A 27,213-nucleotide genomic window follows, 5' to 3' on the forward strand; every position below is an offset into this window, starting at 1 on the left:
TTTGCACATAGTAAGCACTTCACAAATACCATTATTATTATTATTATTAAATGGAAGCGTGATTGGAATGACAGTATTTTCTTTTATCACAATTATCCTTTTTTTTTAAACCCTGCCATCCCTTATGTATTGTGAGGAACGCTGATGACATAAGTGAACCCTGCCTTTCATCACAATGATTGCGTAGTCTTGATTCTGTTTCTTTCGGGTTTTTAATCGGGTTTTTCTCTCTCTCCTTCTGCCTTGTCAAGTTCTTGCCATGCATGAAAATGTCCTCAAGTGTCCTACACCAGGCTGCACCGGGAGAGGACACGTAAATAGCAACAGGAATTCTCACCGAAGGTAAGCAAAGCATTATTGCATCCAATTCTAGAATGATCACAGTTTCACAGCTGCATCATTTCTGATCCAACCAAGGTTTTTGTTGTTTTTTTTTTTTCTGGGGGCTTTCTTTGTTGTTGTTTTTTCCTTTTAGAAGTTGACATATGGTCCTCAGTGTGCTTTGTGGAATGAATAAAATACTCCATGGGGTTTTCAAGAAGAAAAAATACCTGCCCTCTCATTTTTCAGGTTTACTTTATTTAATATATGCCACCTAGTTGGGCACAAGATGATGACTCTCTGGGAGTGCTGCCCTTTGAATGGTACCAAGGAAGCAGCGTGGCTCAGTGGAAAGAGCCCGGGCTTTGGAGTCAGAGGTCGTGGGTTCAAATCCCGCCTCTGCCACTTGTCAGCTGTGTGACTTTGGGCAAGTCACTTAACTTCTCTGGGCCTCAGTTCCCTCATCTGTAAAATGGGGGTGAAGACTGTGAGCCCCACGTGGGACAACCTGATTACCTTGTATCCACCCCAGCGCTTAGAACAGTGCTTGGCACATAGTAAGCGCTTAACAAATACCAACATTATTATTATTATTATTACCAAAGACTGTAGTCTGACCATTTGGATTCAGGAAAAACATTCCACTGCCTTGGTGCCTGTCAAGAATGCAGGCAGACCCAACTATTTGCCAAGGACCAGTTTCCCCCACTAAATTCCCATCCTCATTCCCTAAAAAACAAGCAAGAAGCAACGTGGCTCAGTGGAAAGAGCATGGGCTTTGGAGTCAGAGGTCATGGGTTTGAATCCCAGATCCACCAATTGTCAGCTGTGTGACTTTGGGCAAGTCACTTCACTTCTCTGTGCCTCAGTTACCTCATCTGTAAAATGGGGATGAAGACTGTGAGCCCCCTTTGGGACAACCTGATCACCTTGTAACCTCCCGAGTGCTTAGAACAGTGCTTTGCACATAGTAAGTGCTTAATAAATGCTATTATTATTATTATTATTATTATTATATGAGGCCAGGGTATGTCTCTTTTCCCTTCCTGTCCCATTAATTTCTCCGCTTTCCTAAGGACTCTTCAACAGTCGCAACTGGAAGATTTGCAGTACGGGAATGGTTTTTTTATTAGTTGCTTTTCATAATAATAATAATAATAATAATGGCATTTAGTAAGCACTTACTATTTGCAAAGCAGTGTTCTAAGCTCTGGGGAGGTTACAAGATTATCAGGTTGTCCCACGGGGAGCTCACAGTCTTAATCCTCATTTTACAGATGAGGTCACTGAGGCAAAGAGAAGTGACTTGCCCAAAGTCACCCAGCTGACAATTGTCAGAGCCAGGATTTGAACTCATGACATCTAACTCCAAAGCCCATGCTCTTTCCACTGAGCCACACTGCTTCTTGGGAAAAGCACGGTCTTGAAAGTCAGATGACATAGGTTCTCATCCCGGCTCTAACACGTACCTGCTGTGTGACCCAGAGCAAGTCATTTCACTTCTCTGTGCCTCAGTTTCCTCATCCGTAAAATGGGAATTAATCTCATTTCCTCCTATTTAGAGTGTGAGCCCCATGTGGGACGGGGACTGTGTCCAACCCGATAATCTTATATCTACCCCGGCACTTAGAACAGTGCTTGGCACATAGTAAAAGCTTAACAAAAATCAAATTATTAGTATTATCATTATTACAGACTGTAGACTGTGAGCTTGTCCTCTAGACTCTAAGCTCGCTATGGGCAGGGAACATGTCCACTAATATGGTTGTATTGTGCTCTCCCAAACACTTAGTACAGTGCTCTGTATATAGTAGGTGCTCAATAAATACCACTGGTTGATTGATAGAGGGCTGGGAAATTTACTTGTCCCATGGGTTTTGCATAAATGGAGAATATTATTAAAAAGAGCTAGTGCTCATTCATGGTTGCTTGGTTTCCCCCCATGTTATTTGACCTGTAATGACAGAAATTCAAAGCCGAAAAAAAAAGACTAAATATGGAAGGAATTTTGAGGTATTTCAATTGGCCTTAGAGTATTCTTGTAAAAAAATAACGCTACCGTAAGGCAGGCTTCTATTGTCTACTCTTGGTTCTCCTTAGACATGATTTTCTAAAACTACTCCAAAACAAAGAAGTTTTCTCAGTGCATAAATCAAGACTGTGCTCTGTAACAATGGGGCTCCATTCTAAAATGAAGCAACATGGCTCAGTGGAAAGAGCCCGGGCTTTCGAGCCAGGGGTCAAGGGTTCATATCCCGGCTCCGCCACTTATCAGCTGTGTGACTTTGGGCAAGTCACTTAACTTCTCTGGGCCTCAGTTACCTCATCTGGAAAATGGGATTAAGTCTGTGAGCCCCCCGTGGGACAACCTGATCACCTTGTAAACTCCCCAGCGCTTAGAACAGAGCTTTGCACATAGTAAGCGCTTAATAAATGCCATTATTATTATTATTATTATCATTATTATTATTATTACTAGAGGATGCTCTGATTTCTCCTACAATTTAATTGCCCTACGCTGATTAATTCCCAGCTCCTTAAGTTCACTCATTCATTAATTCAATTGTATTTATTGAGCATTTAATTTGTGCACCGCACTGTACTGCTTGGAAAATACAATAAAGCAATAAAGAGAGACAATCCCTGCCCACAGTGGGCCCACAGTCTAGAAGGGGGGAGACAGACATCAAGACAAGTAAACAGGCAGCAACACAAAAAATAGAATTATAGATATGTACATCAATCAATCAATCAATCAATCGTATTTATTGAGCGCTTACTGTGTGCAGAGCACTGTACTAAGCGCTTGGGAAGTACAAGTTGGCAACATATAGAGACAGTACCTACCCAACAGTGGGCTCACAGTCTAAATGTACATATATACATATATACATAAGTGCTGTGGGATGGGGAAGGGATAGATACAAGGTGATCAGGTTGCCCCACGTGGGGCTCACAGTCTTAATCCCCATTTTACAGATGAAGTAACTGAGGCACAGAGAAGTTAAGTGACTTGCCCAGAGTCACATAGGTGATAAGTGGCGGAACCCACGACCTCTGACTCCCAAGCCTGAGCTCTTTCCGCTAAGCCACGCTATGTATATTCATCCTCAGCACTTAGGTATACCTGTTTTCTTAGTGGTATATCCAAGTCCTTATTTCAATTACTCTGTTCACAAATAGTTTCTTTCGCTTCTCTTCCCCATTGGAACGCAAGCACTTCGTGGACAGGAAATGTACCATTCCTTTGATTTGCACTTCCCAAATCTTTAGTGTAGCGCCTGTACCCAGAAGGTTTATAATGAATGCTTTTGCTAATCGGAGGCTTCGGTGAAGTCATAAAGAGCTAAGATCATCCAACAAACAATGACCTTTATTAATTTGCAGGTTTTTATAGATTCCCAGCGGCTGGCTAGTTCAGCTTGTTTGCTCTTGGCAATTTGCAATTGTTTCGAGGAAAACTCCAGCTGTAAAAGTGCGGTGATATTCATTGCATTTTGCTTCCGAGGAGACAGTGAAGTTGCTTAGTTTGAAAGTATAGTATCATCCAACAGATTTTGTGAAATGCTCATATATATGTTTACACACATATATACATATGTATGTATTTACATATATGTATGCAAACTGCAGTGGCAATAAAACATTAAACACACGCTCAGAGCACAGTGCAATTTTTCTTTACCCCAGGGCTTGCCGTCTTGGAAACCCCTGCCTGAAGGAAGTCTTGTACTTCCTATCCAGATGGACCCTGTATAAAGATATGGAAATCCCTGTCCCTCCAAAATCAATATATCTTCTATAGGGAACACCTGAGACCAGGAAGAAAACCCTTTTCTTTGGCTTCTCCCTGGTGTTGACTAATGAAGAGAAGGTTGAGAAGAAGCGATTGGATTCAAGGGCGGTGAAACCACTTTGGATGAGACAATGACATTCCTCTCCCCTTCTGCCATTGCAGCCTTTCTGGGTGTCCTATTGCTGCAGCAGAGAAATTGGCAAAGGCCCAAGAGAAGCATCAGAGCTGCGACGTGTCCAAATCAAACCAGGCGTCGGATCGCGTTTTAAGGTAACGAAGTTCACAAAGAGACAACGGGGTCCCCGGAAAGATCTGTCGTGAAAAAGAACATAGACTCCAATCAGGATGCCTGGCATTGACATTTTTTATGCTATTTGTTCAGTGCTTATTATGTGCCAAGTATTGTTCTAAGCACTGGAGTAGATTTAAGAAAATCAGGTTGGATCCAGTCCCTATCCCACATGGGGAAGAAGAGGTATTGAATCCCCATTTTACAGATGAGGTAACTGAGTCCCAGAAAGGTGAAGTGACTTGCCCAAGGTCACACTGCAGGCAAGGGTTTAGAACCCAGATCCTATGATTTGCAGGCCCGTGTCCTTTGTATTAGGCCCTGCCAGAACCATTCTCTCATTAATGATGATTGCACTTTGCAAAAAAAAATAAGGTGGCTAACCAGAGTTTACTAATAAATCCTTCTTCCTTAACTTCAGCCTGAATATACGATTGACAGAAAACTTTTCTCCACCTTCTCAGCTGCAACTCTGGAGAGTACTTGTCTTTAGGGCAATGCTTAGCGCCCAATCTGGCTGGGGGTGGGAAGAAAGGGGATGGGAAGAAATGCCAACACTCCCAGGAAACTAAAAGCAAATTCTGTTGTTCCTGAACACCAAATTTGTACACTGAATGCTTATTGACAGGGTCTGTTTATTGTTAAATTGTACTCTTCCAAGCATTTAGTACACTGCTCTCTGCACAGTAAACCTCAGTTAAATGAAGTTGACTGATTGATGTCCTAGGAGTCAGGTGGTCACTTGAATAGAAGAAATGAAACACCCCTTCAGATGCAGAACTGGTCAATGTTGGTGGTCGTGATTTTCAGAACCGCAAACTATATCACGTGTGAATATAAGATTTGTGACCCTGGATAAATCACTTAACTTCTCTGTGCCTCAGTTTCCTCCTATGTAAAAATGTTCTCCCTCTCCCCTGCTCATCTTGTATCTACACCAGCACTTAGTACTGTGATTAGCAGGACATAGTAAGTGCTTAACAAGTGCCACAATCCTTATCGCTGTTATTATAACATTGTTAAGTAAAAATATGCTAAACCAAAAAAAGGAATTTCTCCCCTTAGAAAGTTTTAGTTCGAAAGTTGGAGAAAGCTCTTCTGAAAATCCCTCTTCTTTGTGAACGAGTCCATTTCTGCAAATCCTGGATCAGAGCCCGTCCAGTCGTGGCGGCAACAGCAGTCTGAACCCAAACTGGGGGGAAAATGTAGCAAAAGAACTACATCTTTCTTCTAAGTAAAACGTGAGCGGGGTTTTTAAGTGCCTGCTGACGGGACAGAGGGCAGGTGTTTTAATTTATTCATCCGCAGGTTGCCTTTAAAGGAGTCCGAGGAGGTGTCTCTGGAGTTGGAAGCCATGAGGGGAGACCTCTGGCCCTTTGACAGCCTGCTTAGGTTGCTGACTCAGTGACTTTGCAGTGGCCTCAAAGCATGTCCTGTATTCAGGAGCTCAATAGCCTGATCCCAGGGCATATCTGGGATACTGTTTCCCTTTTGGGTTGAACACAAAGGACAGCTCAACAGTTTAAGGCCTGCTGAGCGGGCTTTTCAGTGAAAACTGAATGCTTTAAGAGGGAGCGTTCAAATATTTGCATGGTCTTTTTTCCCCTCGATTTTCTTTCTTTAGTCAGAGCAAGCATGGACTAGACCAAAACAGTAAGAAGACATGTCTTAAAGCATTGTTAAGGCACAGTAGAAAGACTGGGAATTTGAGGAGAGAAGTATATTACGGTCCACTATTGCTGATATTTATTATTATTGTTAGCATTGTGGCAGTTTTTCTAGTGGGAAGACTATGAGCATGAGAGTCAGAGGACATGGATTCAAACCCCTCCTCCACCATTTGTCTGCTCAGTGAACTTGGGCAAGTCACTTCTCTGTGCCTCAGTTACCTCATCTGTAAAATGGGGATTAAGATTGTGAGCCCCACGTGGGACAACCTGATTACCTTGTATCTACCTCCAATGCTTAGCGCAGTGCTTGGCACATAGAAAGCACTTAACAAATGACATTATTATCATTACTATTATTATTATTACTTAACTTCCCTGTGGCTCAGTTCCCTCATGTATTAAAAGGGTATTAAACTCTCCTCCTTCCATTTTAGACCATGTGGGACAAAGACTGTGTCCAATTTGAGTATCTTTTATCCACTGCAGAACTTTGTACAGTGTCTGGCACATAGTAAGTGCTTAACAGGTACCATTAAAACTGTTTAGTATGTGCCAAGCACTGTGCTAAGCACTATAATCAGTTCAGTAGTTCACAGGGAGGGAGGAAAGCTATTTAATCCCTATTTCATAGGTGAGGAAACTGAGGAACACAGAAGCCAAATGATTTATCCCAGGTTACCCAACAGGCAGGTGGCAGAGTCAGAATTAGAACCCAGGTCTTCTGAGAAGCAGCATGGCTGGTGGGTACAGCATGGGTCTGCGAGTCTGAAGGACCTAGGCTCCAAAGCTGGCTCTGTATTTGTCTGCTGTGGGACCTTGGGCGAGTCACTTCACCTCTCTGTGCCTCAGTTACCTGACCTGTAAAATGGGGATTAAGACTGAGAGCCCCATGTGGGACAGGAACTGTGTCCAACCCAATTATCTTATTTCTACCCCAGTACTTAGTTCAGTGCTTGACACATAGTAAGCACTGAAAAATACAAAAATAATAATTATTATTATGGCTTGTGTCACTAGACCATGTTGCTTCTCAACATGAATGTTAGTTATTAATAGCATGAATGAATTTTAAGAAGTTTTAATGTTGAGCCTAAGAAAAATCTGCAACTGAGTCTTCTAAAATCCCCCATCTCTAGTTTAGGAATAAATCTCCTGAACTGATCATATTCATTCTTGCCTGGACAATCCAGCATGTAGAAGAGTATGCATTATGTACAGTTATCCTTCTTCAAAGGTGACACAATTTAGAGAAAGACTCTTTTCACATGTGTGAATTGGACCATAAGAAGAGTCTCTTTCTTCCACCCAAAACCTGCTGGTTTGTTCTGAGCATACTGGGTAGAAAATTAAGCCCCCATGAAAAATATACCTGCATATATTATTCTTGGAAACAAACTGAAAAAAAGTTCCACTAAGCCCCAGCTTTCTCTCTGTTTTGTGGAAAAAAGTGTGAAAAATGTGAGATAAATTGTCCAATAACAGGAGTGGATAACACTAAAGTCCAACAACATGAGCGGATAGAGAGGGAAAAGGTATGAAAAAAAGGCTCTCTAAGTGTTGTACTGTTTATCAGAAAATGCTATTGTGTTTGTTTTCTACTTGCTCAAATTTCATCCAGTTCTGACTAAATCTGCATTCCTAGGCGTCTAGCTTTATTCCCTTCTGTTGTCTTTTTGAGTGCAATGGTCATATTCATTTGTTGATTCTAGATCCTGCTGATTCTGGATCCTGCAACATGAAGCTTTGTATAGATGTGCAATCAGTATGCAGATAGTATCTTCCTTTCCTACCCTCAAAAAGATGTCACTTTAAAGAGAGTAACAACAGCAAGGAGATATTCTTAAATATTTTTGAAAGCTTTTTTAAATTTTACCCATCAGTTTGTTTTTAGGTCTAAGATATTTTAGATTTGGTCAAATCAGTTTACTTTAGGTTTTCCTCAGGGACATTTTACAAATGAAAAATCTGTAAAATTGAGAAGCAGCGTGGCCTAGTGGGAAGCAGCATAGCCTGGTGGATAAAGTCTGGCCTGGGAACCAGGGGCTGGTTTGAATCCTGGCTCCACCACTTTCCTGTTGCGTGACCTTGGGCGAATCGCTTCACTTCTCTGTGCCTCAGTATCCTCAGCTGCAAAAGGGAGACTCGAAGCCTTTGCTCCCTCCTACTCAGACTGTAAGCCCCATGTGGGACAGGGACTGCGTCTGGTCTGTTCAACTTGTATCTACCTGGCACTTAGAACAGTGCTTGACACACAATAAGCGCTTAAGTGCCATAAAAAGAACCAATAATTGATGTTATCTCTTCCAATCTCGTAGAGAGCAATATTCATTCATTCCATCATACTTATTGAACGCTGACTGTGTGCAGAGAATTGTACTAAGTGCTTGGGAGAGTACAACACCATGAACAGACATATTCCTTGCTCACAACGCGCTTACAGTCAAGGGAGAGACAGATATTTATAGAAATAAAGAAATTACCGGTATATACGTAACTGCTGAGGGGTGATAAAGAGCCTGTTGTTGAGTAGGGATCGTCTCTATATGTTGCCAACTTGTACTTCCCAAGCTCTTAGTACAGTGCTCTGCACACAGGCAGCACTCAATAAATGCTTTTCACATAGTAAGCTCTTAATAAATGCCATCATTATTATTAAATACGATTGAATGAATGACTTTCTAGCCTGAGTGTATAATGGGTGTAGAGTCAGTGGACTGGTGTCGCTAACAACTTTGTGTGTCTTTCATTTCTAGGCCAATGTGCTTCGTCAAGCAGTTGGAGATCCCTCAGTATGGCTACAGGAACAATGTCCCCACATCCACACCTCGCTCCAATTTGGCCAAGGAACTAGAGAAATATTCTAAGACGTCGTTCGAATATAACAGTTATGACAACCATGCCTATGGCAAGAGGGCCATAGCTCCCAAGGTGCAAACCAGGGATATAGCCCCCAAAGGATATGATGGTAGGAGGTGCACACTCTGTTATACATGAGACACAAGTTTGCAGTTAATGATGTTGTATTGTGTATTTCAATGCCATCCATCCAAGCAGGCCGGCCTCTGCGATCATTTAACTGTAGCAAAGGGGAGAATGCATTCATTTCATGACGCTGTATATTTGAGCTAATTTGAAGATTTTACAGAGCACGCTTTTACATACCCTTGGAAAGAAACTGTCCTGTACTACCAGTGTCTTAGAGCGTAGCCAGAGTGAGCCTAGGGTTAAAGGGTGCATTTGTAAGGTTGTAAATTCAAGCTGTAGGGACCAACAGCCAGCCCTGGGTTCTTCGGTATTTAACGACTTTAACGGTTTTACCGTCTGCCAATCGAAAGATCATGCGCTTGGTTTAACGGTTTTACCGTCTGCCAATCTTGAGATCATGCGCTTGGTTTCTATGGCAGGGAGAGGAAGGAAAAAGCAAACCCTAAAGCCCACCCATGTTTTGTGTTCCTGGGTTCAGGGGGATATCTTTCGGGAATCCCTTCTTCATAACTTCCTTTCTGGTGGGAGAAACAGAATTTCAGGGGAGGATTGCGGAATAACAGGTGCGTCTGAGAACCGAATTCACCGAAATGAGGCTAGGTATCTTCTTCTTATGTGATTATATGGTGGTATCAAAAAATGTCTGATTTTAATCAGGAATACTTTGGCATAGACGGCTTCTTTAATAGCTCTGTGTTTGAGACGATTGATTCCTTTTTGCATTTTGATATCTTTCTAACTTTTCCGTTTTAGGTTCCGAGGTGGATTTTGGTTAGTCGGTTTTATGGCAGGTGATTGGAGGTGTTAGAGGCTCTGATGGTTTAAATTTTCTCTTCACGGTGAGGAGAAGGGGAAGAGAAAGAAACTATTTACATCCTGCCTTCACTTTTTAAAATATGTAAATGAAAACCCAAGGCTGGGGGTCAAATTTGCATTTAAAAGTTCTTTTTCCAGACTGATTTGTTTCAGGTCCTGTAGACCTGTTTAACTAGCATAACTAGACTCTCCAGGAAACAGAGGTGGGTTGAGACAGAAGGAGAGGGGGGAAGTAAAAATGAGAGAGACAGGAAAAGAGAGTGGGAGAGAGAGAGAGATGGGTAGAAGGAAGGAGGGAGAGAATAGAAGGAGTTCATGAGTTCATTTGCAATCAGATTAGATTCAGTAATGTGGCCTAAAGGAAACATCTCTCTCTCCAGAAGCCACATCTTTGGAAACCAACTCTAATAATAATAATAACGATAATAATAATTGTGGCATTTGTTAAGTGCTTACTGTGTACCAGGCACTGTACTAAGCGCTGGGGTGGATACAAGCAAATCGGGTTGGACACAGTCCCTGTCCCACATGGGGCTCACAGTCTCAATCCCCATTTTGCAGATTAGGTAACTCAAGTCCAGAGAAGTGAAGTGACTTGCCCAAGGCCACACAGCAGACAAGTAGTGGAGCTGGGATTTGAACCCAGGACCTCTGACGTCCAGGCCCGTGTTCTACTCACTACATCTTGCTGCTTCCCCAGCTCTGCCGCAGATGCTCTAATATAGTACTTTGTATATGTTTTTTTCTTTTAATTCTTCCCAACACAGACTCTTCCATTTCTTCCCCTCACTGCTGTTCCACAAGAACTAAGAGGGTTCAGTCAATCAATCTTTCCATCAATCAGCTGTATTAAGAGATTGGAAAAGTGCAATTGAGTTAGAAAATGCAGTCCCTACCCTCAAAGGTTTATAATCTACTGTGGGAAGTTGTTGCTACAATAATTTATAGGCAGGAGAAAGAAGGAACAGGGGAATATGTATATGTTGATAGCAAGCAATCAATCAATCCTATTTATTATCACTTACTGTGTGCAGACAAACAAATGGATTTTGGAGCAAATGAAACCAAAGCAGTCTTTGGAAGGCCAAATGACTCAACTTTGATGAACTTATTTTGGACACATCATCAGGAGGTCTAATTCTCTGGAGAAGATATGAATGTTAGGAAAAGACCAGGGAAAACATGGAAGAGAAAGACTGGCAGTTAGATGGAGAGAGGCCAGAACAATGATAATGGAAGAACCGTTAGAAAGTTTGGGGATTATGGCAGAGGACAGGACGTTCTGGAGAAAGTATATCCATGGAGTTGCTGTGAATCGGAAATGACTCAGCGGCATTTAATAATAATAAAAATACTGTGTGCAGAGCACAGTATTAAGCACTCGGGAGAGCACAATAAAACAAAGTTGGGAGATGTGTTTCCTGCTGACATGGCAAAGCCTTGCGGATTCTAAGGGAATAAGTCATTGCCTAGACCAATGTGCTTGCTTTATCATTTTCATTTATATTAATGTCTGTCTCCCCTACTGGACTGTAAGCTTGTTGTGGGCAGGGAACGTGTCTACCAATTATGTTATATTGAAGTTTCCCAATCACTTAATACAGTGCTCCGCACACAATAAGCATTCCAACAATATGACTGATGGATCTATCAAATGATTGGCAGATTGTTTCACTTGATTCACGTTAGCTCCTGAATGCAGTGAGGTTCTTGTGATCTAGAGTGTTTCCTCTCTCCTGAGCTCATGGCCTCTCTAACTCAGTGGCCAGTTCCGTGATAATAATAATAATAATAATAATAATAATAATAATAATAATAATAATAATAATAATAATGATAATGGTATTTGTTAAGCGCTTACTATGTGCAAAGCACTGTTCTAAGTGCCGGGGGGATACAAGGTGATCAGGTTGTCCCACGGGGGGCTCACAGTCTTAATCCCCATTTTACAGATGAGGGAACTGAGGCACACAGAAGTGAAATGACTCACCCAAAGTCACACAGCTGACAATTGGCAGAGCTGGGATTTGAACCCATGATCTCTGACTCCAAAGCCTGCGCTCTTTTCCACTGAGCCACGCTGTGATGGGTGGAAGCCCGTTGTTGGGTAGGGACCGTCTCTATATGTTGCCAACTTGTACTTCCTGAGCGCTTAGTACAGAGCTCTGCACACAGTAAGCGCTCAATAAATACGATTGAATGAATGAATGAATGGATGAATGAATGAATGAATGAGTAGATATTTGGACATGATAGCCTAAAATTTTTCAAGAGTGGTTACCGAAATGATGAACAATTTCATCTTAAAAAGATAAGTGTATATATTTACCCTGAAAGTAGGCAGATGGTCTAACAAAATGCTTGTCTATTTTGCTGTTGACTTGGAGTCGGGACCCGGGTTCATTTATTTTATGAAGGTATTTGTTAAGCGCTTACTAAGTGCCAGGCACTGTTCTAAGCATTGGGGTAGATACAAGGTAAGCAGGTTATCCCACGTGGGGCTCACATTCTTAATCCTCATTTTCCAGATGAGGTAACTGAGGCACAGAGAAGTTAAGTAACTGGCCCAAAGTCACAGAGCTGACAAGTGGCGGAGTTGGGATTAGAACCCACGACCTCTGACTCCCAAGCCTGGGCTCTTTCCACTAAACCACGCCTCTTCTCCTTTCTAATGCCTGCTCTGTCGATGACCTTGAGCAAGTCACTTAACATCTTTGAGCCTCTCTTTCCTCATCTGTAAAATGGGGATAAGATCGTTGTCTCTCCCTACCTCTTAATTGTGAGTCCCAGGTGAGATAGTCCTCTAGACTGTGAGCTCATTGTGACTGTGAACTCCTCTTTATCACTGTACTGTACTTTCCCAAGAGCTTAGCACAGTGCTCTGCACACAGTAAGCGCTTAATAAATATGACTGAATGAATGAATGAGATAGGAAACACATCCAACCTTATTCTCTTTCAACTACCTTAGCACTTAAGCATAGAGTAAGTACTTAATAAATTAAGCTGTGTTTTTTGTTTTCCCTCAGACGAGGTAACTTTGTTGCAATATGTTTAAAATGAGTAATTTCAATATTAATATCAGATTAAGGTCAAAGTTTTCTTGGATCCTAGTGTTGTAGAATATCAGGAGTTACCTTCACTGGGAAACCCGAATTCAGAACCAAATTCATCAGGACCGTACTGGGACTCCCAAAATGTTTGTTTTTGCTGGAAGGTAGGCTGCAACTTGCAGGCAAGATATCCTAGTAGGAGATTCGGTAATGTAGACATTTCAACAGAAACTGGATGTTTACTGTAAACAGTAAAAGTGGGCCTGTTTTGAAAAATAAACATGTAGGAGTTTTCTACAGCTGTGATATCCAGAGCTCCTGAATTTCATTTTGAGAGAAAAAGAAATGGGAAATTGACTACATTCAAGAAGTAATTCTTCACCTGAATAATAATTTTGTAACTCAGAAAGTGGAAAATTTTCCATATTCATGGTGTTTTTTCATCACACGCAAGGAAAATTAAAGATGCATCTATGTCTGTGACCATATGCATGTCATTTTAAACTCAGGTAAACTACAAAATGGAGGGTAATAAAATAGTTGTCACTAAAAGATGCTATACAAAAATCTAGTAGATGTCTAGGGGGTTCATAATAACCCGTCAGAGACGGAGCCTTAGCAACACAAGTAAAATTATTCCATTTGTAGCCGAATCAACTGAAATGTGATCCATGCTATAGTTGGTGTCCATGCATCAGAAGGAAAGTGTTATTTATTATGGTTCTTGTTAAGTACTTACTGTGTGCCAAGCACTGTTCGAAGGGCTGGGGTAGATACAAGTTAATCAGGTTGGTCACAGTCCCTGTCCCACATGGGACTCACAGTCTTAACCCCCATTTTACAGATGTGGTAACTGAGGCCCAGAGAAGTGAAGTGACTTCCCCAAGGTCACACAGAAGACACGTGGCAGAGCCGGGACTAAAAACTGGGTCCTCCCGACTCCTAGGCCTGTTATTTACCCACTACGCCACACTGCTCCTATTATTGTGATACCATTGAATATGTTTGATGTTAAGGGGAGTTAGTGGGATCACTATAGGGCTAGAGCCATAAACATTTTCATGTTTAAAACTGTATATTCTGTATGTTCTCTGTCTCCCCCTTCTAGACTGTGAGCCCACTGTTGGGTAGGGACCGTCTCTATATGCTACCAACTTGTACTTCCCAAGCGCTTAGTACAGTGCTCTGCACACAGTAAGCACTCAATAAATACAATTGATTGATTGATTAGGAAAAGAGGACCTACAAAAAAATTAGGGCCTATGAAAATAATAATAACAGTAATGATGGCATTTATTAAGTGCTTACTATGTGCAAAGCACTGTTCTAAACGCTGGGGAGGTTACAAGGTGATCGGGTTGACCCACGGGAGCTCACAGTCTCCATCCCTGTATTACAGATGAGGTAACTGAGGCACAGAGAAGTGAAGTGACTTGCCCAAAGTCACACAGCTGACAATTGGCTGAGCCGGGATTTGAGCCTGTGACCTCTGACTCCAAAGCTCGGGCTCTTTCCACTGAGCCACGCTGCTTCTCTATTTTAACCAAAGTATTTCAAAAGTATTTTAACCAAAGAGCACATCCTCCTTCATATCCAGAAGACCACCATTCTCCCCACCTTTGAAGCCTTACTAAAATGACACCTTCTCCCTGAGGCCTTCCCTTTAATGGGGCCCTCATTTCTTCCATTTGCCCTGTATTCTGCATTGCCTCTACATGTGATCTGAACCTCCTGAGAACTTGATATGGATCCCACCCTCAATCTTGCAGCACTTTATTCTCCCATTCCCTCATCAGTACGTCTGTTCCCTGCCCTAGGCTGAGAGCTCCTTGTGGGCAGGGAACATTTCTATCAATTCTGCTGTATTGTTCTCTCCCAGGTGCCTGAATCAGTGCTCAGAAAACAGTAAGTGCTCAACAAAAGTGCTTATTGAGAACAACTGATTGTTTGGTTTATTGATTCCACAGTTAAGGGGATGGGAATCCAGATAGTAGCTGACAAAATTCATTGAAAAGGATTGTCCAGAGAGATGGCACTTATGAATGTATCTTTTATTTATTTATTCATTTACTTCCTCTCTAGACTGTGAGCTTGTTGTGGAAAAGGAATGTGCATGTTTATTATTCTAGCGTACTCTCCCAAGCTCTTCGTTCAGTGTTTTGCACACTGTAAGTGCTCAGTAGATGAGAAGCATCATGGCTTAGTGGAAAGAACATGCATGGGCTTGGGATTCAGAGGACTCCCTCTGATAGGGGGCTCTGCCACTTGTCAGCTCTGTAACTTTGGACCAGTCACTTAACATCTCTGTGCCTCAGTTACCTCATCTGTAAAATGGGATTAAGACTGTGAGCCCCCCCACACAGGACAACCTGATTACCATCTACCCCAGCACTTAGAAAAAGCTTGGCACGTAGTAAGCACTTAGGAAATGTCGTTATTATTAAAAGAGAACAACCCTGAGAGAACAGTGTCAGTGAATCCAAGGTTAGATAGAGTTTCCAGAAGGAAGCAGTCCACAGTTTTAGAAACTGAGGGAGGTTAGACAGTCTTAGTTTGGATCCAGTTTGCTGTGGGCCGGGGCTGTGCTTTGGGCAAGTCACTTAACTTCTCTGTGCCTCAGTTACCTCATCTGTAAAATGGGGATTAAAACTGTGAGCCCCCTGTGGGACAACCTGATTACCTTGCAACCTCCCCAAGCACTTAGAACAGTGCTTTGCACATAGTAAGCACTTAACAAATACCATCACTATTTATTGTTATTATTATTGCCACCTCCCATGCATTCTCCCAAAGGCTTAGTACAGTGCTCTGGGCACAGTAAGTGCTCATTAAATACCATTAATGATTGATGATCCAGGAAGAAACAATCAGATGAGATTCAGGGAAGAAGAGCTTGGAGACAAGAGATAATAAATCATAAGGTGAAAGTGAAGATTTGGGGGCTATGGTTTGGTACCTCTTCTGGGCTTTAGTCGGAGAATCCCGAGAGTACTGAAGGGTTGGAAAAGGAGTTGCAAACTGAAGATAGAATTGACCACGGGCTCCGAAGGAAACCTGGGGAATGACTGCTGGTTTTGGAGGGGAAGTTGTTCCCCTGAGTTAGGGACTGTTTAGAGTAGTGCTACACAGTTCTATTTGGAATTACCTGTTTGTATTTGAATGGTTCTCCCTTTTTAAGTTCTTGTAATAGATTAAGATCTCTTTTACCCATTGACGTCATCGCTTGTTAACTTGGGTGAGGAGGTGATCCACACTCCAGCTTGGATTGTCAGGAAACCAGGAGGTGAGAGACAAGATTAGGGTTTCTCCTAACTAAAAGTCTCAGCCTAGGAGGCTTCTGGGAGATGCCAACTGATGATAGTGGGTGTAGAAGGGGCAACTATCCTCTCAGAAGTCTCTCTGGGAGTACTCCTACGGATAGGCCCCCTCTATGAAAAGGGGAAAAACTCCAAAGGGGCTGAAATCCAGGGCTTGCCTGCTTTCCAGTTGTATCGTACCCTCCCAAGCATTTAGTATAGTGTTCTGCACATAGTACGTGTTCAAAAAATATGATAGATTGATTGATTGATTCCTAACCCTCCCTTATTAGAAACCTAATGTCACCACAGTTTTTAACACCACAATCCTTCTCATGTCTGAACCCCACAGCCTTGCAATCAAGTAATCCAGCAATCATATTTATTGAGTGTTTACTATGTGTAAGCACTGTACTTACAGACATTAATAAATAAATTATGGATATGCACATAAGTGCAGTGGGGCTGAGCGACCCAGAAGGGAATGAGGAAATGAGGACACAATCAGGGACAGCCTCTTGGAGGAGATGTGCCTTCAGTAAGGCTTTAAAGGTGGGTGGATAGTTGTCTGTCAGACATGAAAATGGAGGGCATTCCAGGCCACGGGCATTATCTTTGACTCCAACCTCTCTTTCAATCCATATGGATCGATGGTCTGTCGGTTATGAAGGGGGAGGGGGAGGAAATCAGCAAGGTGAGGTAGGAGGGGGTAAGGTGATGAAGTGCTATAAAGCCGATGTTAAGCCATCTCTGTTTGATGTGGAGTTGGATGGCAGTCAATGGACATTTCAGGAGTGGAGAAATGTGGACTGAATATTCTTTTCCTAGGAGAGTTTTAGGATCATCCTAAGATCGGTATGAATACTCATATTCCCTGCATGATTTAGGTGAACACTGTCTTCAGGCTGGGATGAATATCCATTCATTCATTCATTCAGCAGTCTGAGCACCTACTCGTGAAAAACACCCCTGGGCTCATCTCTCCAGGCTTTAAGATCGCTGTGGGCAGGGAATGTGTCTGTTTATTGTTTTATCATACTCTCCCAAGCACTTAGTACAGTGCTCTGCACAAGCTAAGCTCTCAGTGAGTACGACTGAATGAATGAGTCGAGACTTGTAAAATAAACAACCAATGAATCAATCAATCAGCAGTATTTATTGAGTGCTTACCATGTGCAAGGCACTGTACTAAAATTCTAGAGGGGGAGATTGTAAGCCTCTTGTGGGCAGGGAATATGTCTACCAACTCTGTTGTATCGTACGTTCCCCAAGGGACGAGTTCAATGCTCTGTCCCCAGAAAGCACTCAGTAAATGTCACTGATTGATTGATTTGGCAGCATCTTTTCAAAAATTTTGATTTGAAGTCAGTTGTCCATTGACCAAACGTTTTTAACCAATATTCACTAAGATCTTACAAACATTTAAGTTGGAAATGAAGAAATTAGAGAATTGTTCTAGAATTATTTCATGAATTATCTCCAGTGTTGTTGCTTTGCTATTGGATTATGTACCACAGGCTAGCATGCCTAGAAGAAAAAGCATGACATTATGAAGTAGATAAATAGGTAAATGTTTATTATGTAGTCTAGAGAAAATTTTCACAGCCACTAATCTTGCATATGAGGCTGAAAGGCAAGGCACTTGTGAAAATCTGATTCGTTCAAATCATCCTTTGTTGTTGGCAGATTTGGTACTAAAGTGACCTAGTAGTAATTATATGCAAATAAGAAGGTGCTTCATAAATTGTTTCGATGAAGTTAATTTCTTATCGATCTACCCTGTATCCTCCAACTCCCATATCAGCACTTTTATAATCGATCAATGATACTTATTGAGCACTTACTACGTGCAGAGCACTGTACTATGTGCTTAGGAGAGTATAAAATAACAGAGTTGGTAGACATATTACCTACCCACAAGGAGCACACAGTAAAAACTAAGTCCTAATGTACTTACTGCCTCTCTAGCACTATGGATCTATCTTTGTATCGTATCAATTTCTCCTCTCCAACTCGAATATATTGTAGTGTCTGTCTCTCCCACTAGATTTTAAGCTACCTGAAGGTAGGAATTATGTCTTCTCATCCTATTGTTCTCACCCAAGTTTGCAGAAAGAGAACGTGCTTAGTCAATATGATTGATTGGTTGATTGATTGATTGCCACGCTGAGCACTGCGGGGTCTGTTATATACTTCCCCCGCCTCCAAGATATTTTACAGACAACTGCTGACATACTCAATCATGTGACTCAAACGTGGTACTATTTAGTAAATAACTGGCAATCCAAGCAGCAAATACTGTCAGTGCATAAACCGGAGGTCCTGTGTCTCTAACCCATTTAAAAGACAGGGTTTTATCATTGTATATATGTATATATGTTTGTACATTTTTTTTTACTCTATTTATTTATTTATTTATTTTATTTGTACATATCTATTCTATTTATTTTATTTTGTTAGTATGTTTGGTTTTGTTCTCTGTCTCCCCCTTTTAGACTGTGAGCCCACTGTTGGGTAGGGACTGTCTCTATATGTTGCCAATTTGTACTTCCCAAGCGCTTAGTACAGTGCTCTGCACATAGTAAGCGCTCAATAAATACGATTGATGATGATGATGATGATGATCTCACTCTCCACAGCAGCCACTTGCCAGCGCGTAACCTTGGGCAAGTCACACGACTGATTTATCCCTCAGTTTCCTCATTTGTAAACTGAAAATTCAATTTCTTCTACCTGTTCCTTAGACTACGAGACCCAGTAAGGACAGTCAGTGATGATATCAGAGCACGATTATATTGTATCTACCCCGGCGCTTAGAAATGCCACAGTATCATTACTCTTAGTGATATTAGGGTTATTATTTAAGAAAAATGATAAAAGTTGATTGGCTTACTGAACTTGGTTGTCCCATACTATGGACTGGTGTTGAATTCAGTTCTAAGGGCTACAGGATGTGAAGAAATAGTAAGAGCACGGAATTCCCGGTGACATTGTAATTGCAGTTGTGGTACTTGCTAAGTGCTTACTAAATGTCAAGCATTGTACTAAGTAGTCGGGTTGATACAGAACGATCGGGTCCCACCTAGGGCTCATGATTTAACAGGAAGAACATCCCCATTTTGCAGATGAAGGAATTGAGCATGGAGACGTCGATTGACTTGCCCAAGATCACACAACAGCTAACTAGCAGAGCCAGAATTAGAACCCAGTTCCTCTAATAATTAACAATGATAACAATAATAACAATTGTGGTATCCCTTTAAGTCTTTACCGTATGCTAAGTTTGGCCAATGGATAGAACATGGAGTCAGAAGGGTTCTAATCCCAGCTCTGCCACTTGTCTGTTTTGTGGCCTTGGGCAAGTCATTTAACTTCTCATTGCCTCAGTTACCTCATCTGTCAAATGGGGATTAAGAATGTGATCCTCATGTGGGACAGGGACTGTGTCCAACCCAATTACCTTATGTCTATCCCTGCGGTTAGTACAGTGCTTGACATATAGTAAGGGCTTTACAATTACCACAACTATGAATTATTATTACTAACTTCTCTGTGCCTCAGTTACCTCATCTGTAAAATAGGGATTAAGACTGTGACAAGGACTCTGTCCAATCCAATTTTCTTTTGTCCATCCCAGAGCTTAGTACAGTGCCTAGCACACAGTAAGCGCTTAACAAATGCCATAATAATAATTATTATTGTAGTGCTTAGAACAGTGCTTTGCACATAGTAAGCGCTTAACAAATGCCATCATTATTATTATTAGTGAAGTCTGGGATAGATACAAGACCATCAGATCCCATGTGGAGCTCAGTCTGAGCACAGGTAACAAATCCATATTTGCAGATGAAAGACCCTAGGCATGGAGAAGTTAAGTGAATTATTCAAGGCGACCCAGCAGTCAAGTGGCAGAGCCAGGATTAGAACTCAGGATCTCTGATTCCCAGGCCTGTGTTCTTTCCACAAGGCCACCTGATTCCCTAATTTTGGTTTTACATCCAGGCCCCCTCACAACCTATATCCCTTGGAGGGCCATCCAACCCCCGGAGATCCAAGCCCGTTGCTATTTATTACTATTATTTTTCCTCTAACTGATGCCACAGACAAGAACCAAGTCAAATGCAGACCAGCAAATATTTCAGATAAAGTGCTCTAACGAATATCTCTTTACATCCAGAATGCTAAGAGAGCACTGATGGTTTGTGTCGGATGTGCATTGTGTTATTGCATGGCATAGTGGATAGAGCGGAAAGTCGTGGGTTCTAATCTCAGCTCTGCCGCTTCTCTGCTGTGTGAACTTGGGCAAGTCACTTAATTCCCTGTGCCTCAGTTCCCTCATCTGTAAAATGGGGATTGAGACTGTGATCCCCACATTTGCTTGTATCCATCCCAGTGCTTAGTACAGTGCCTGGCACAGAGTAAGTGCTTAATAAATACCATACTTATTATTATTATTATAATTTTTATCGGACTGTTGCTGCAAAGCCAATCACTCTCCTTTTGAAATAGGTCTTGCACCTAGCAACATCCAAATGTGAACAGTATTTTCCCCTCCTTTGCCTTTCCCCCCTCTCTCTGCCATGTATCAGCATTCTAGTACTTGCCCTCTTTTGAGGCAGTGAACTAGCCACGGCGGGTTAGTATTCCGGGCCAGAAATCAAGCACATTGTCTGCACAAAAAGCGTGTCCTCTCTCGCCCTTAGGGAGCGGGGGACCTTGCGTCTCCTGAGTATCTGGGTCATCTGCGTGTCATCCCCGTGAGCTCTGGCAAAGCTCCAAAGCCCCTCGATTGGATGTACGGCAGCCAGTCGCTTCACGGAGGAGCGATCTGCCAAGGTCTTTGTCACCGCATGAACTTAGGAGCAATTCCGACCGTGGCGTGAAAGCAGCATCTCCAGGCTAACCATACCGTCATGCACAATTGCTTGCTTTCCGCACATTATTGCATCAGTGGCCCTGATCATGTGATTATTTCTCTTATGGGCTACTTAGAGGTACCAATTTTCTAACAAAATGATGTATATGCGGGCGCATACACACACCTTCAATGCGCTCCCATTACAGCCAAACAAATACCACTGTGTTTCTCCCTTTTTCCTTAATCACCTTTGTTGGGTCATTGGAAGCAGCATGGCTCAGTGGAAAGAGCCCGGGCTTTGGAGTCAGAGGTCAGGGGTTCAAATCCCGGCTCCACCAATTGTCAGCTGTGTGACTTTGGGCAAGTCACCTAACTTCCCTATGCCTTAGTTCCCTCATCTGGAAAATAGGAATGAAGACTGTGAGCCCCCCGTGGGACAACCTGCTCACCTTGTAACCTCCCCAGTGCTTAGAACAGTGCTTCGCACATAGTAAGAGCTTAATAAATGCCATCGTTATTATTATTATTAGAACCGTTGCTCCCACAGTACTAGGTTTTGGTGTTTGTTGGTTGGGGAGGGCATGGGGGAAGAAGGCTATTTCTATCCAGGTGTACAATCAGTTCACACTTCTGCATCTTCTTTCATTTAACATTATCTTTCCCCACTTTCCCCCCCGCAGCTAAACGATACTGTAAGAATTCCAGCCCAACGAGCAGCACGACAAGCAGCTACGCCCCCAGTAGCAGCAGCAATATGAGTTGCAGCGGCGGCAGCAGCGCCAGCAGTACGTGTAGCAAAAGCAGCTTCGATTACACCCATGACTTGGAAGCGGCTCACATGGCTGCGACCGCCATTCTGAACCTCTCCACCCGCTGCAGAGAGATGCCGCAGAACCTCTCGACCAAACCTCAGGACCTCTGTCCCCGGGTAACGATGAACTCTTGACTTAGGGGTCACTCATTCATTCATTCAGTCATATTTATTGAGCACTTCTGTGTGCAGAGCACTAAGCATTTGGGAAGTACAAGTTGGCAACATGGAGAGACTGTCCCTACCCAACAACGGGCATGAGTCTAGAAGGGGGAGACAGACAACAAAACAAAACATAGAGACAGGTGTCAAAGTCGTCAGAACAAATAGAATTAAAGCTGAATGCACATCATTAACAAAATAAATAGAATAGTAATTATGTACAAGTAAAATAGAGTAATAAATCTGTACAATTATATATACAAGTGCTGTGGGGAGGGGAAGGAGGTAGGGCGGGGGTGAGGGGGAGGAGGAGAGGGAAAAGGGGGCTTAGTCTGGAAAGGCCTCTCGGAGGAGGTGAGCTCTCGGTAGGGCTTTGAAGGGAGGAAGAGAGCTAGCTTGGCGGACGGGCAGAGGGAGGGCATTCAAGGCCGGGGGAGGATGTGGGCCGGGGGTCAATGGCGGGACAGATGAGAATGAGGTACAGTGAGGAGGTTAGCGGCAGAGGAGCGGAGGGTGAGGCTGCCAGATGAACCCAAAAATAAAAGAAAAGGTGACTCGTTCCTCATGTAGTTAGGCCAAAATTGAGAAAGCAAACGCCTCAACAGTAACTCCCATATCAACCCCCGCCCCCTAAAAAAAAAAGAAGATGGTCTTATTGAATCGGATTTAATTCTCCCCTGGATCTGTGGATTTTATAGTGAATGGAAAAACGTCCTACCTCTTACCAACAGACGCTGCTTTTCCTACAGGGGAATCGATCGCATCTTCATACGATAGTTGCTTAGTATATTCATCCTTGAATCATTTCATTGGTGAATCGCTAAAGTTTTAGAGATTAATATGCAGCGGTTTTTGGTACAGAACCCGTTCCCCGAGGTTTCACGGTTGGGAGAAATCAGTTTTGCTCTCGCTGCTTACACCTGCATTTTTGTGACGGAAGGCTCCTCTAAATTACAGCAAAACCCAAAGAAAACCACGAATGTAACATCTACCACATACAGCAGTCATTTTCGACCAGATTTATGACATAGAGTGGAGTGTTTTTCAGTACATTAGCTGGTGCCAGCCAGACAAAGAAAGCTAAGGGGGAGTTTTAGCACAGACCTGTCAGTAGAAGCACAGACCGCATTCGTGACTAAAAATCATTACGGATGCTAATATTTCATACGGGCCCTATGAGATGTCGTCCTTTTATCCTAAAGAGATGCATTCTTTATGCTGACACTGGAGGAGAAATGACTTTAAAAATGCACCAGGAATGAACGAGAAGCTACCTTGTAGATCCCACTAGATGGCTTTATATAAAGATGCAGTGCAGGGGGCTGACGGTTTTATCGTACCCTTCGCCAGAGAGACAAAGATTGCTTCCTCCCGTTCTCTTAAGCCTCTTGGTAATACCTAATGAGCTAACAGTCCTAAGAGTAGCTTTTAGAAATCATTTCAATATTTCTGAATGCCGAAAGGTCAGTAACTTTTTGTTTTCAAATACTTCCTTTTGTAGAAATGGTTTTCATCCTTTACATGGGTGAATCTCTCTTTTTTTTTTAGCATGCATAGTTAAAATTGTAATCAGCGCTGGTAACGGGGAGGGACTGGAGAATAGCTTTGAAGGTATTATGTGGCAAAAAAGAATGACCCCTTTTCAGCTTTTTTTTCACTTTATTAAAATGAATATGACAGAATAAAAGGAGAAATTCAACATTATTCCACCAGAATTAGTATCCAGGCAGAAGTCAGGAATACATTTTGACAAAACGTGTTCAAGTAGAATAATACTGTGTAATTTATCAAGGTAATAACCCAAAGCAAGGGATTCTTATTCCCTGCCGTTCTGTTTCTGCATCGAGAGGAAAGATAGCTGGGAGACATTTGAGTAGGCTGCAGTGTTCCCACCAGCTCTGAAATCAAATTTATCTTCAGGATAGTGTCACTCTGGAAAAAAATGAAGGATTGTTGGGTGTATTTTTATTGTTCCCTCGATCCTTGCCTTCTCTACCTTTTTTTCTTCCTCCCCACCCAAAAATGAAAGCTGGGTTCTAAATCATTCCCAGTCTGTGCCAAACACCATCTACAGTGCCTCACCTTGGACTTCACGGTTCATCAGTGGCTGGCTGCCTAAAATGCCAGTCGGCACCAGATTTTGGTTTTGCTTTTTATTTCATTTTTTTTTGCAGCTAAAGTAGGTGACTAAATCGAGTTTGGTAGAAGTTCTGACAGGGTAGATGTCAACATCTGTGACTGAACCATTTTGAACTGGGCATTCATTTTCCCTGGAGGGGCAGCAAATGCTATGGTTATAAGTTCATTCCAATAAACAAACATTTTTCTCCTTAATTCCCTTCTTGAGGGAATAAAGAAATGAATGTATCTTATTTCTAGATGGAAAAGTTAAAATCTCCAAAGATGCTTCGTAGATGTGTGGTTATTTAAGTAGTCATGGGATGTGTCAAGCCAGGTAAAAATGGTGAAGAGAGTGGTTACTTTAGGGACATCAGCCTGCCCAGGCATCAATCACAAATCCAGAGACAATGCCTTCAAACCCATTTGAAAGCTGATTTTGATTAGTGGAAATGCTGGGTTTTTTCTCCACTTCTGTCCCCCTGATATGCTAGCGTTTAGGGCGGAGAGAGTTGAGTCTGTTTTTTTCCAGAAGAAGCAGCGTGGCCTAAATGGCTAGCACAGAGGATTGGGAGTCTCAAAATCCGGGTTCTAATCCCAGCTTTGCCAATTGGCTGCTGCGTGACCCTGGGCAAGTCACTTATCTCCACTGGCCTTCAGTTTCCTCATCTGTAAAATGGGGATTAGATGCCTATGCACCCCCCGCCCTTAGCCTACGAGCCCCACATGGGACAAGGACTGTGTCCAACACGATTATTTGCTACCTACGGGCATGGCACGTAGTGCAAATATCACAGGTGTCACAGTTATCAGTCTCATTATTACCACAGTCCTTGTTGTGCGACAAAATTATAGCATCGGCACATCCGAATGCTGTCGGGTTCTGCTAAGCAGGTCATATCGAAAACCCAGAAAGATGGCAGACCGGGGGAAGGAAGGCTGACTGCTTACAATTGTTCTGATTTTGGCAGAATCCTGATATGGAAGTAGATGAAAATGGAACACTGGATCTGAGCATGAACAAGCAGAGGCAGCGTGATGGATGTTGCACTATCTTGACTCCCCTAGAGCCTATGTCACCTCAACGACAGGCCGTTATGAATAATCGATGTTTCCAACTGAATGAAGAGGACTGCTGGGATTTGCCAGTAGACTACACTAAAATGAAACCCCGAAGGATAGACGAAGATGATTCCAAAGAGATTAATGTATGTCTTTTTCACCTGGAACTTCTCCTTGTAACTTGATGATTTTGATACTGTTAGGCTTTAAAACTTGGCGGAAAGGAAGGAAGATAACAGGTGTGAGACAATGGACAAAAACGGAGGGTTTCCTTAAAAGATCACTTCTTGCTTGTTAGTGGAAATGCATCATGCTGGCATATATGCAATCCATAACTAAATTCCACCGGTCACCATTTTAAACCACGCATGGGAATCGGGTTTTCTAACAATAGTGACCAGTTAACCCCCCGCCCCTAGAGATTTGCTAATGTTTTAACATGGTATTCGGTAACACAACATTAAATGATGGGGTGATTTTTATAGAATTTAAGAGCTTTCCTTCATATAGAGCATTAGAGAGAAACAATTTGCATATTTTGATCAGTATGAAGTATTGAAATTCGCCTGTTCCTCAGTGCTCTGAGGCACTGGGGAACTTCTTGGTATCCCCTGAACTTCAAATATAAAGCCCAGAAATGTTCTCTGTACACATACCGCCAGTAGTGGATTCAGGAGGAGCATTTTGAGATTGTCAATCTTACAATCAACCAGAGATTTTGTTGGACTAAACTAAAAGTGCAAGGCCTACATAGGTTTGGAAGAGCATCACTTTGAAGGGAAGTTATGTTTTCTTCAAATTTGAATTATTGAGATGATTACAATATTCTTAGGCAAATTGAGGATATAAAGAAAGATTACTAAATTATCGAATTAGGTTTCTCAAGCATTGCGCTTCAGATATGTTTGTATGAATCATTTTCAGTCATCGGTCAACCCGTCTGATTTAAAAATATAGATGGTGGAAGATCACGAGAGCAATAACGTTTTGTGAAGAAAAATGTGGGTGCATTGTTATTTCGAGGAATTAGGAAACACACGTCTGCTTAATTTGCAGTGCTGCTCTCTGAAGTCTTTAATTTTGAAACCCAAATTGAGCTATTGTGAAAGAAAGCTGAATCCGAGTAGCGTGTCGTATTTAGCGACAGTTTTTCTCCCACTTAATATGAAACATTAATCCTTGAGCGTGGAATGCAGCATGGTAGGGATATTGCCAAATTTATCTTAATTTAAATCACGGCTCCGCAGAAATATCGCTGAAACATTTGCACTCTATATAGCGTAATACAAACGAAAGGTTATGTATATACTATACACAAACATAATATATGTGAGCATATAGACTTAGAAGGACCTTTGAAATGAAATGCAAAGTAATTTACTTTATAGTTAATATATATCGCCATCTATGGGAATGTACTTGATTCTGCACCAGAATATTCCATTTTAAGATTGAGTCTCCTCAGAAGACACAGTACCTGTGGAAGAACAATTATACACTTTCAGAAAAACATACACCTTTCTATATACCGAGGCATACGTTTACATGTATGAATTTCCTCTACCGAGGCATACTTTTATGTCTATAAATTTCCTCTAGTCAGCTACCTTGCTTTGGAACTTAAAAACAGGGTTTTATGTGACCGAATATTGGCATTTTTCAATCCCGCGTAGTGGTTTTAGACTATAAACTGGTTGAGAGCAAGAATGCGTCTACCAACTCTGTTGTATATTGTGTTCTCCCAAGCACTTAGTTCAGTCCTCTGCACACAGTGAGTGCTCAATAAATAAGATTGATGGATCGGCTGATTTTATAAAGACACACTCCCTGGAGGTTTAAGATTTTAATCTTAGTCTTCCGGTTGACTAAGCACTGGAAAGAGTTGGCAAGATGGTAGAAGTCTATAAAGTCAGTCTGCCCCCGCCTCGAAGAGATCTAATTCCCCTTCAAGTGAATCCTAGCTTACATTTACATCTA

General features: G+C 42.1%; 1 protein-coding gene across 4 annotated transcripts in view; it reads left to right on the plus strand.

Annotated features, from left to right (window-relative positions):
• MYT1L (myelin transcription factor 1 like) overlaps window positions 1-27,213 on the plus strand; it is a 450,983-nt gene that overhangs the window by 280,337 nt on the left and 143,433 nt on the right. For all 4 annotated transcript variants that reach the window (XM_038772247.1, XM_038772248.1, XM_038772250.1 and 1 more), the window contains exons 9-13: window positions 252-342; window positions 4,280-4,387; window positions 8,830-9,041; window positions 21,764-22,011; window positions 25,146-25,382. In XM_038772247.1, coding sequence (XP_038628175.1) covers window positions 252-342; window positions 4,280-4,387; window positions 8,830-9,041; window positions 21,764-22,011; window positions 25,146-25,382 — 896 coding nt within the window. The remainder of the gene's footprint in view (window positions 1-251; window positions 343-4,279; window positions 4,388-8,829; window positions 9,042-21,763; window positions 22,012-25,145; window positions 25,383-27,213) is intronic.

Source organism: Tachyglossus aculeatus, chromosome X1, assembly GCF_015852505.1.
Source record: "Tachyglossus aculeatus isolate mTacAcu1 chromosome X1, mTacAcu1.pri, whole genome shotgun sequence".
Classification (NCBI taxonomy): domain Eukaryota; kingdom Metazoa; phylum Chordata; class Mammalia; order Monotremata; family Tachyglossidae; genus Tachyglossus; species Tachyglossus aculeatus.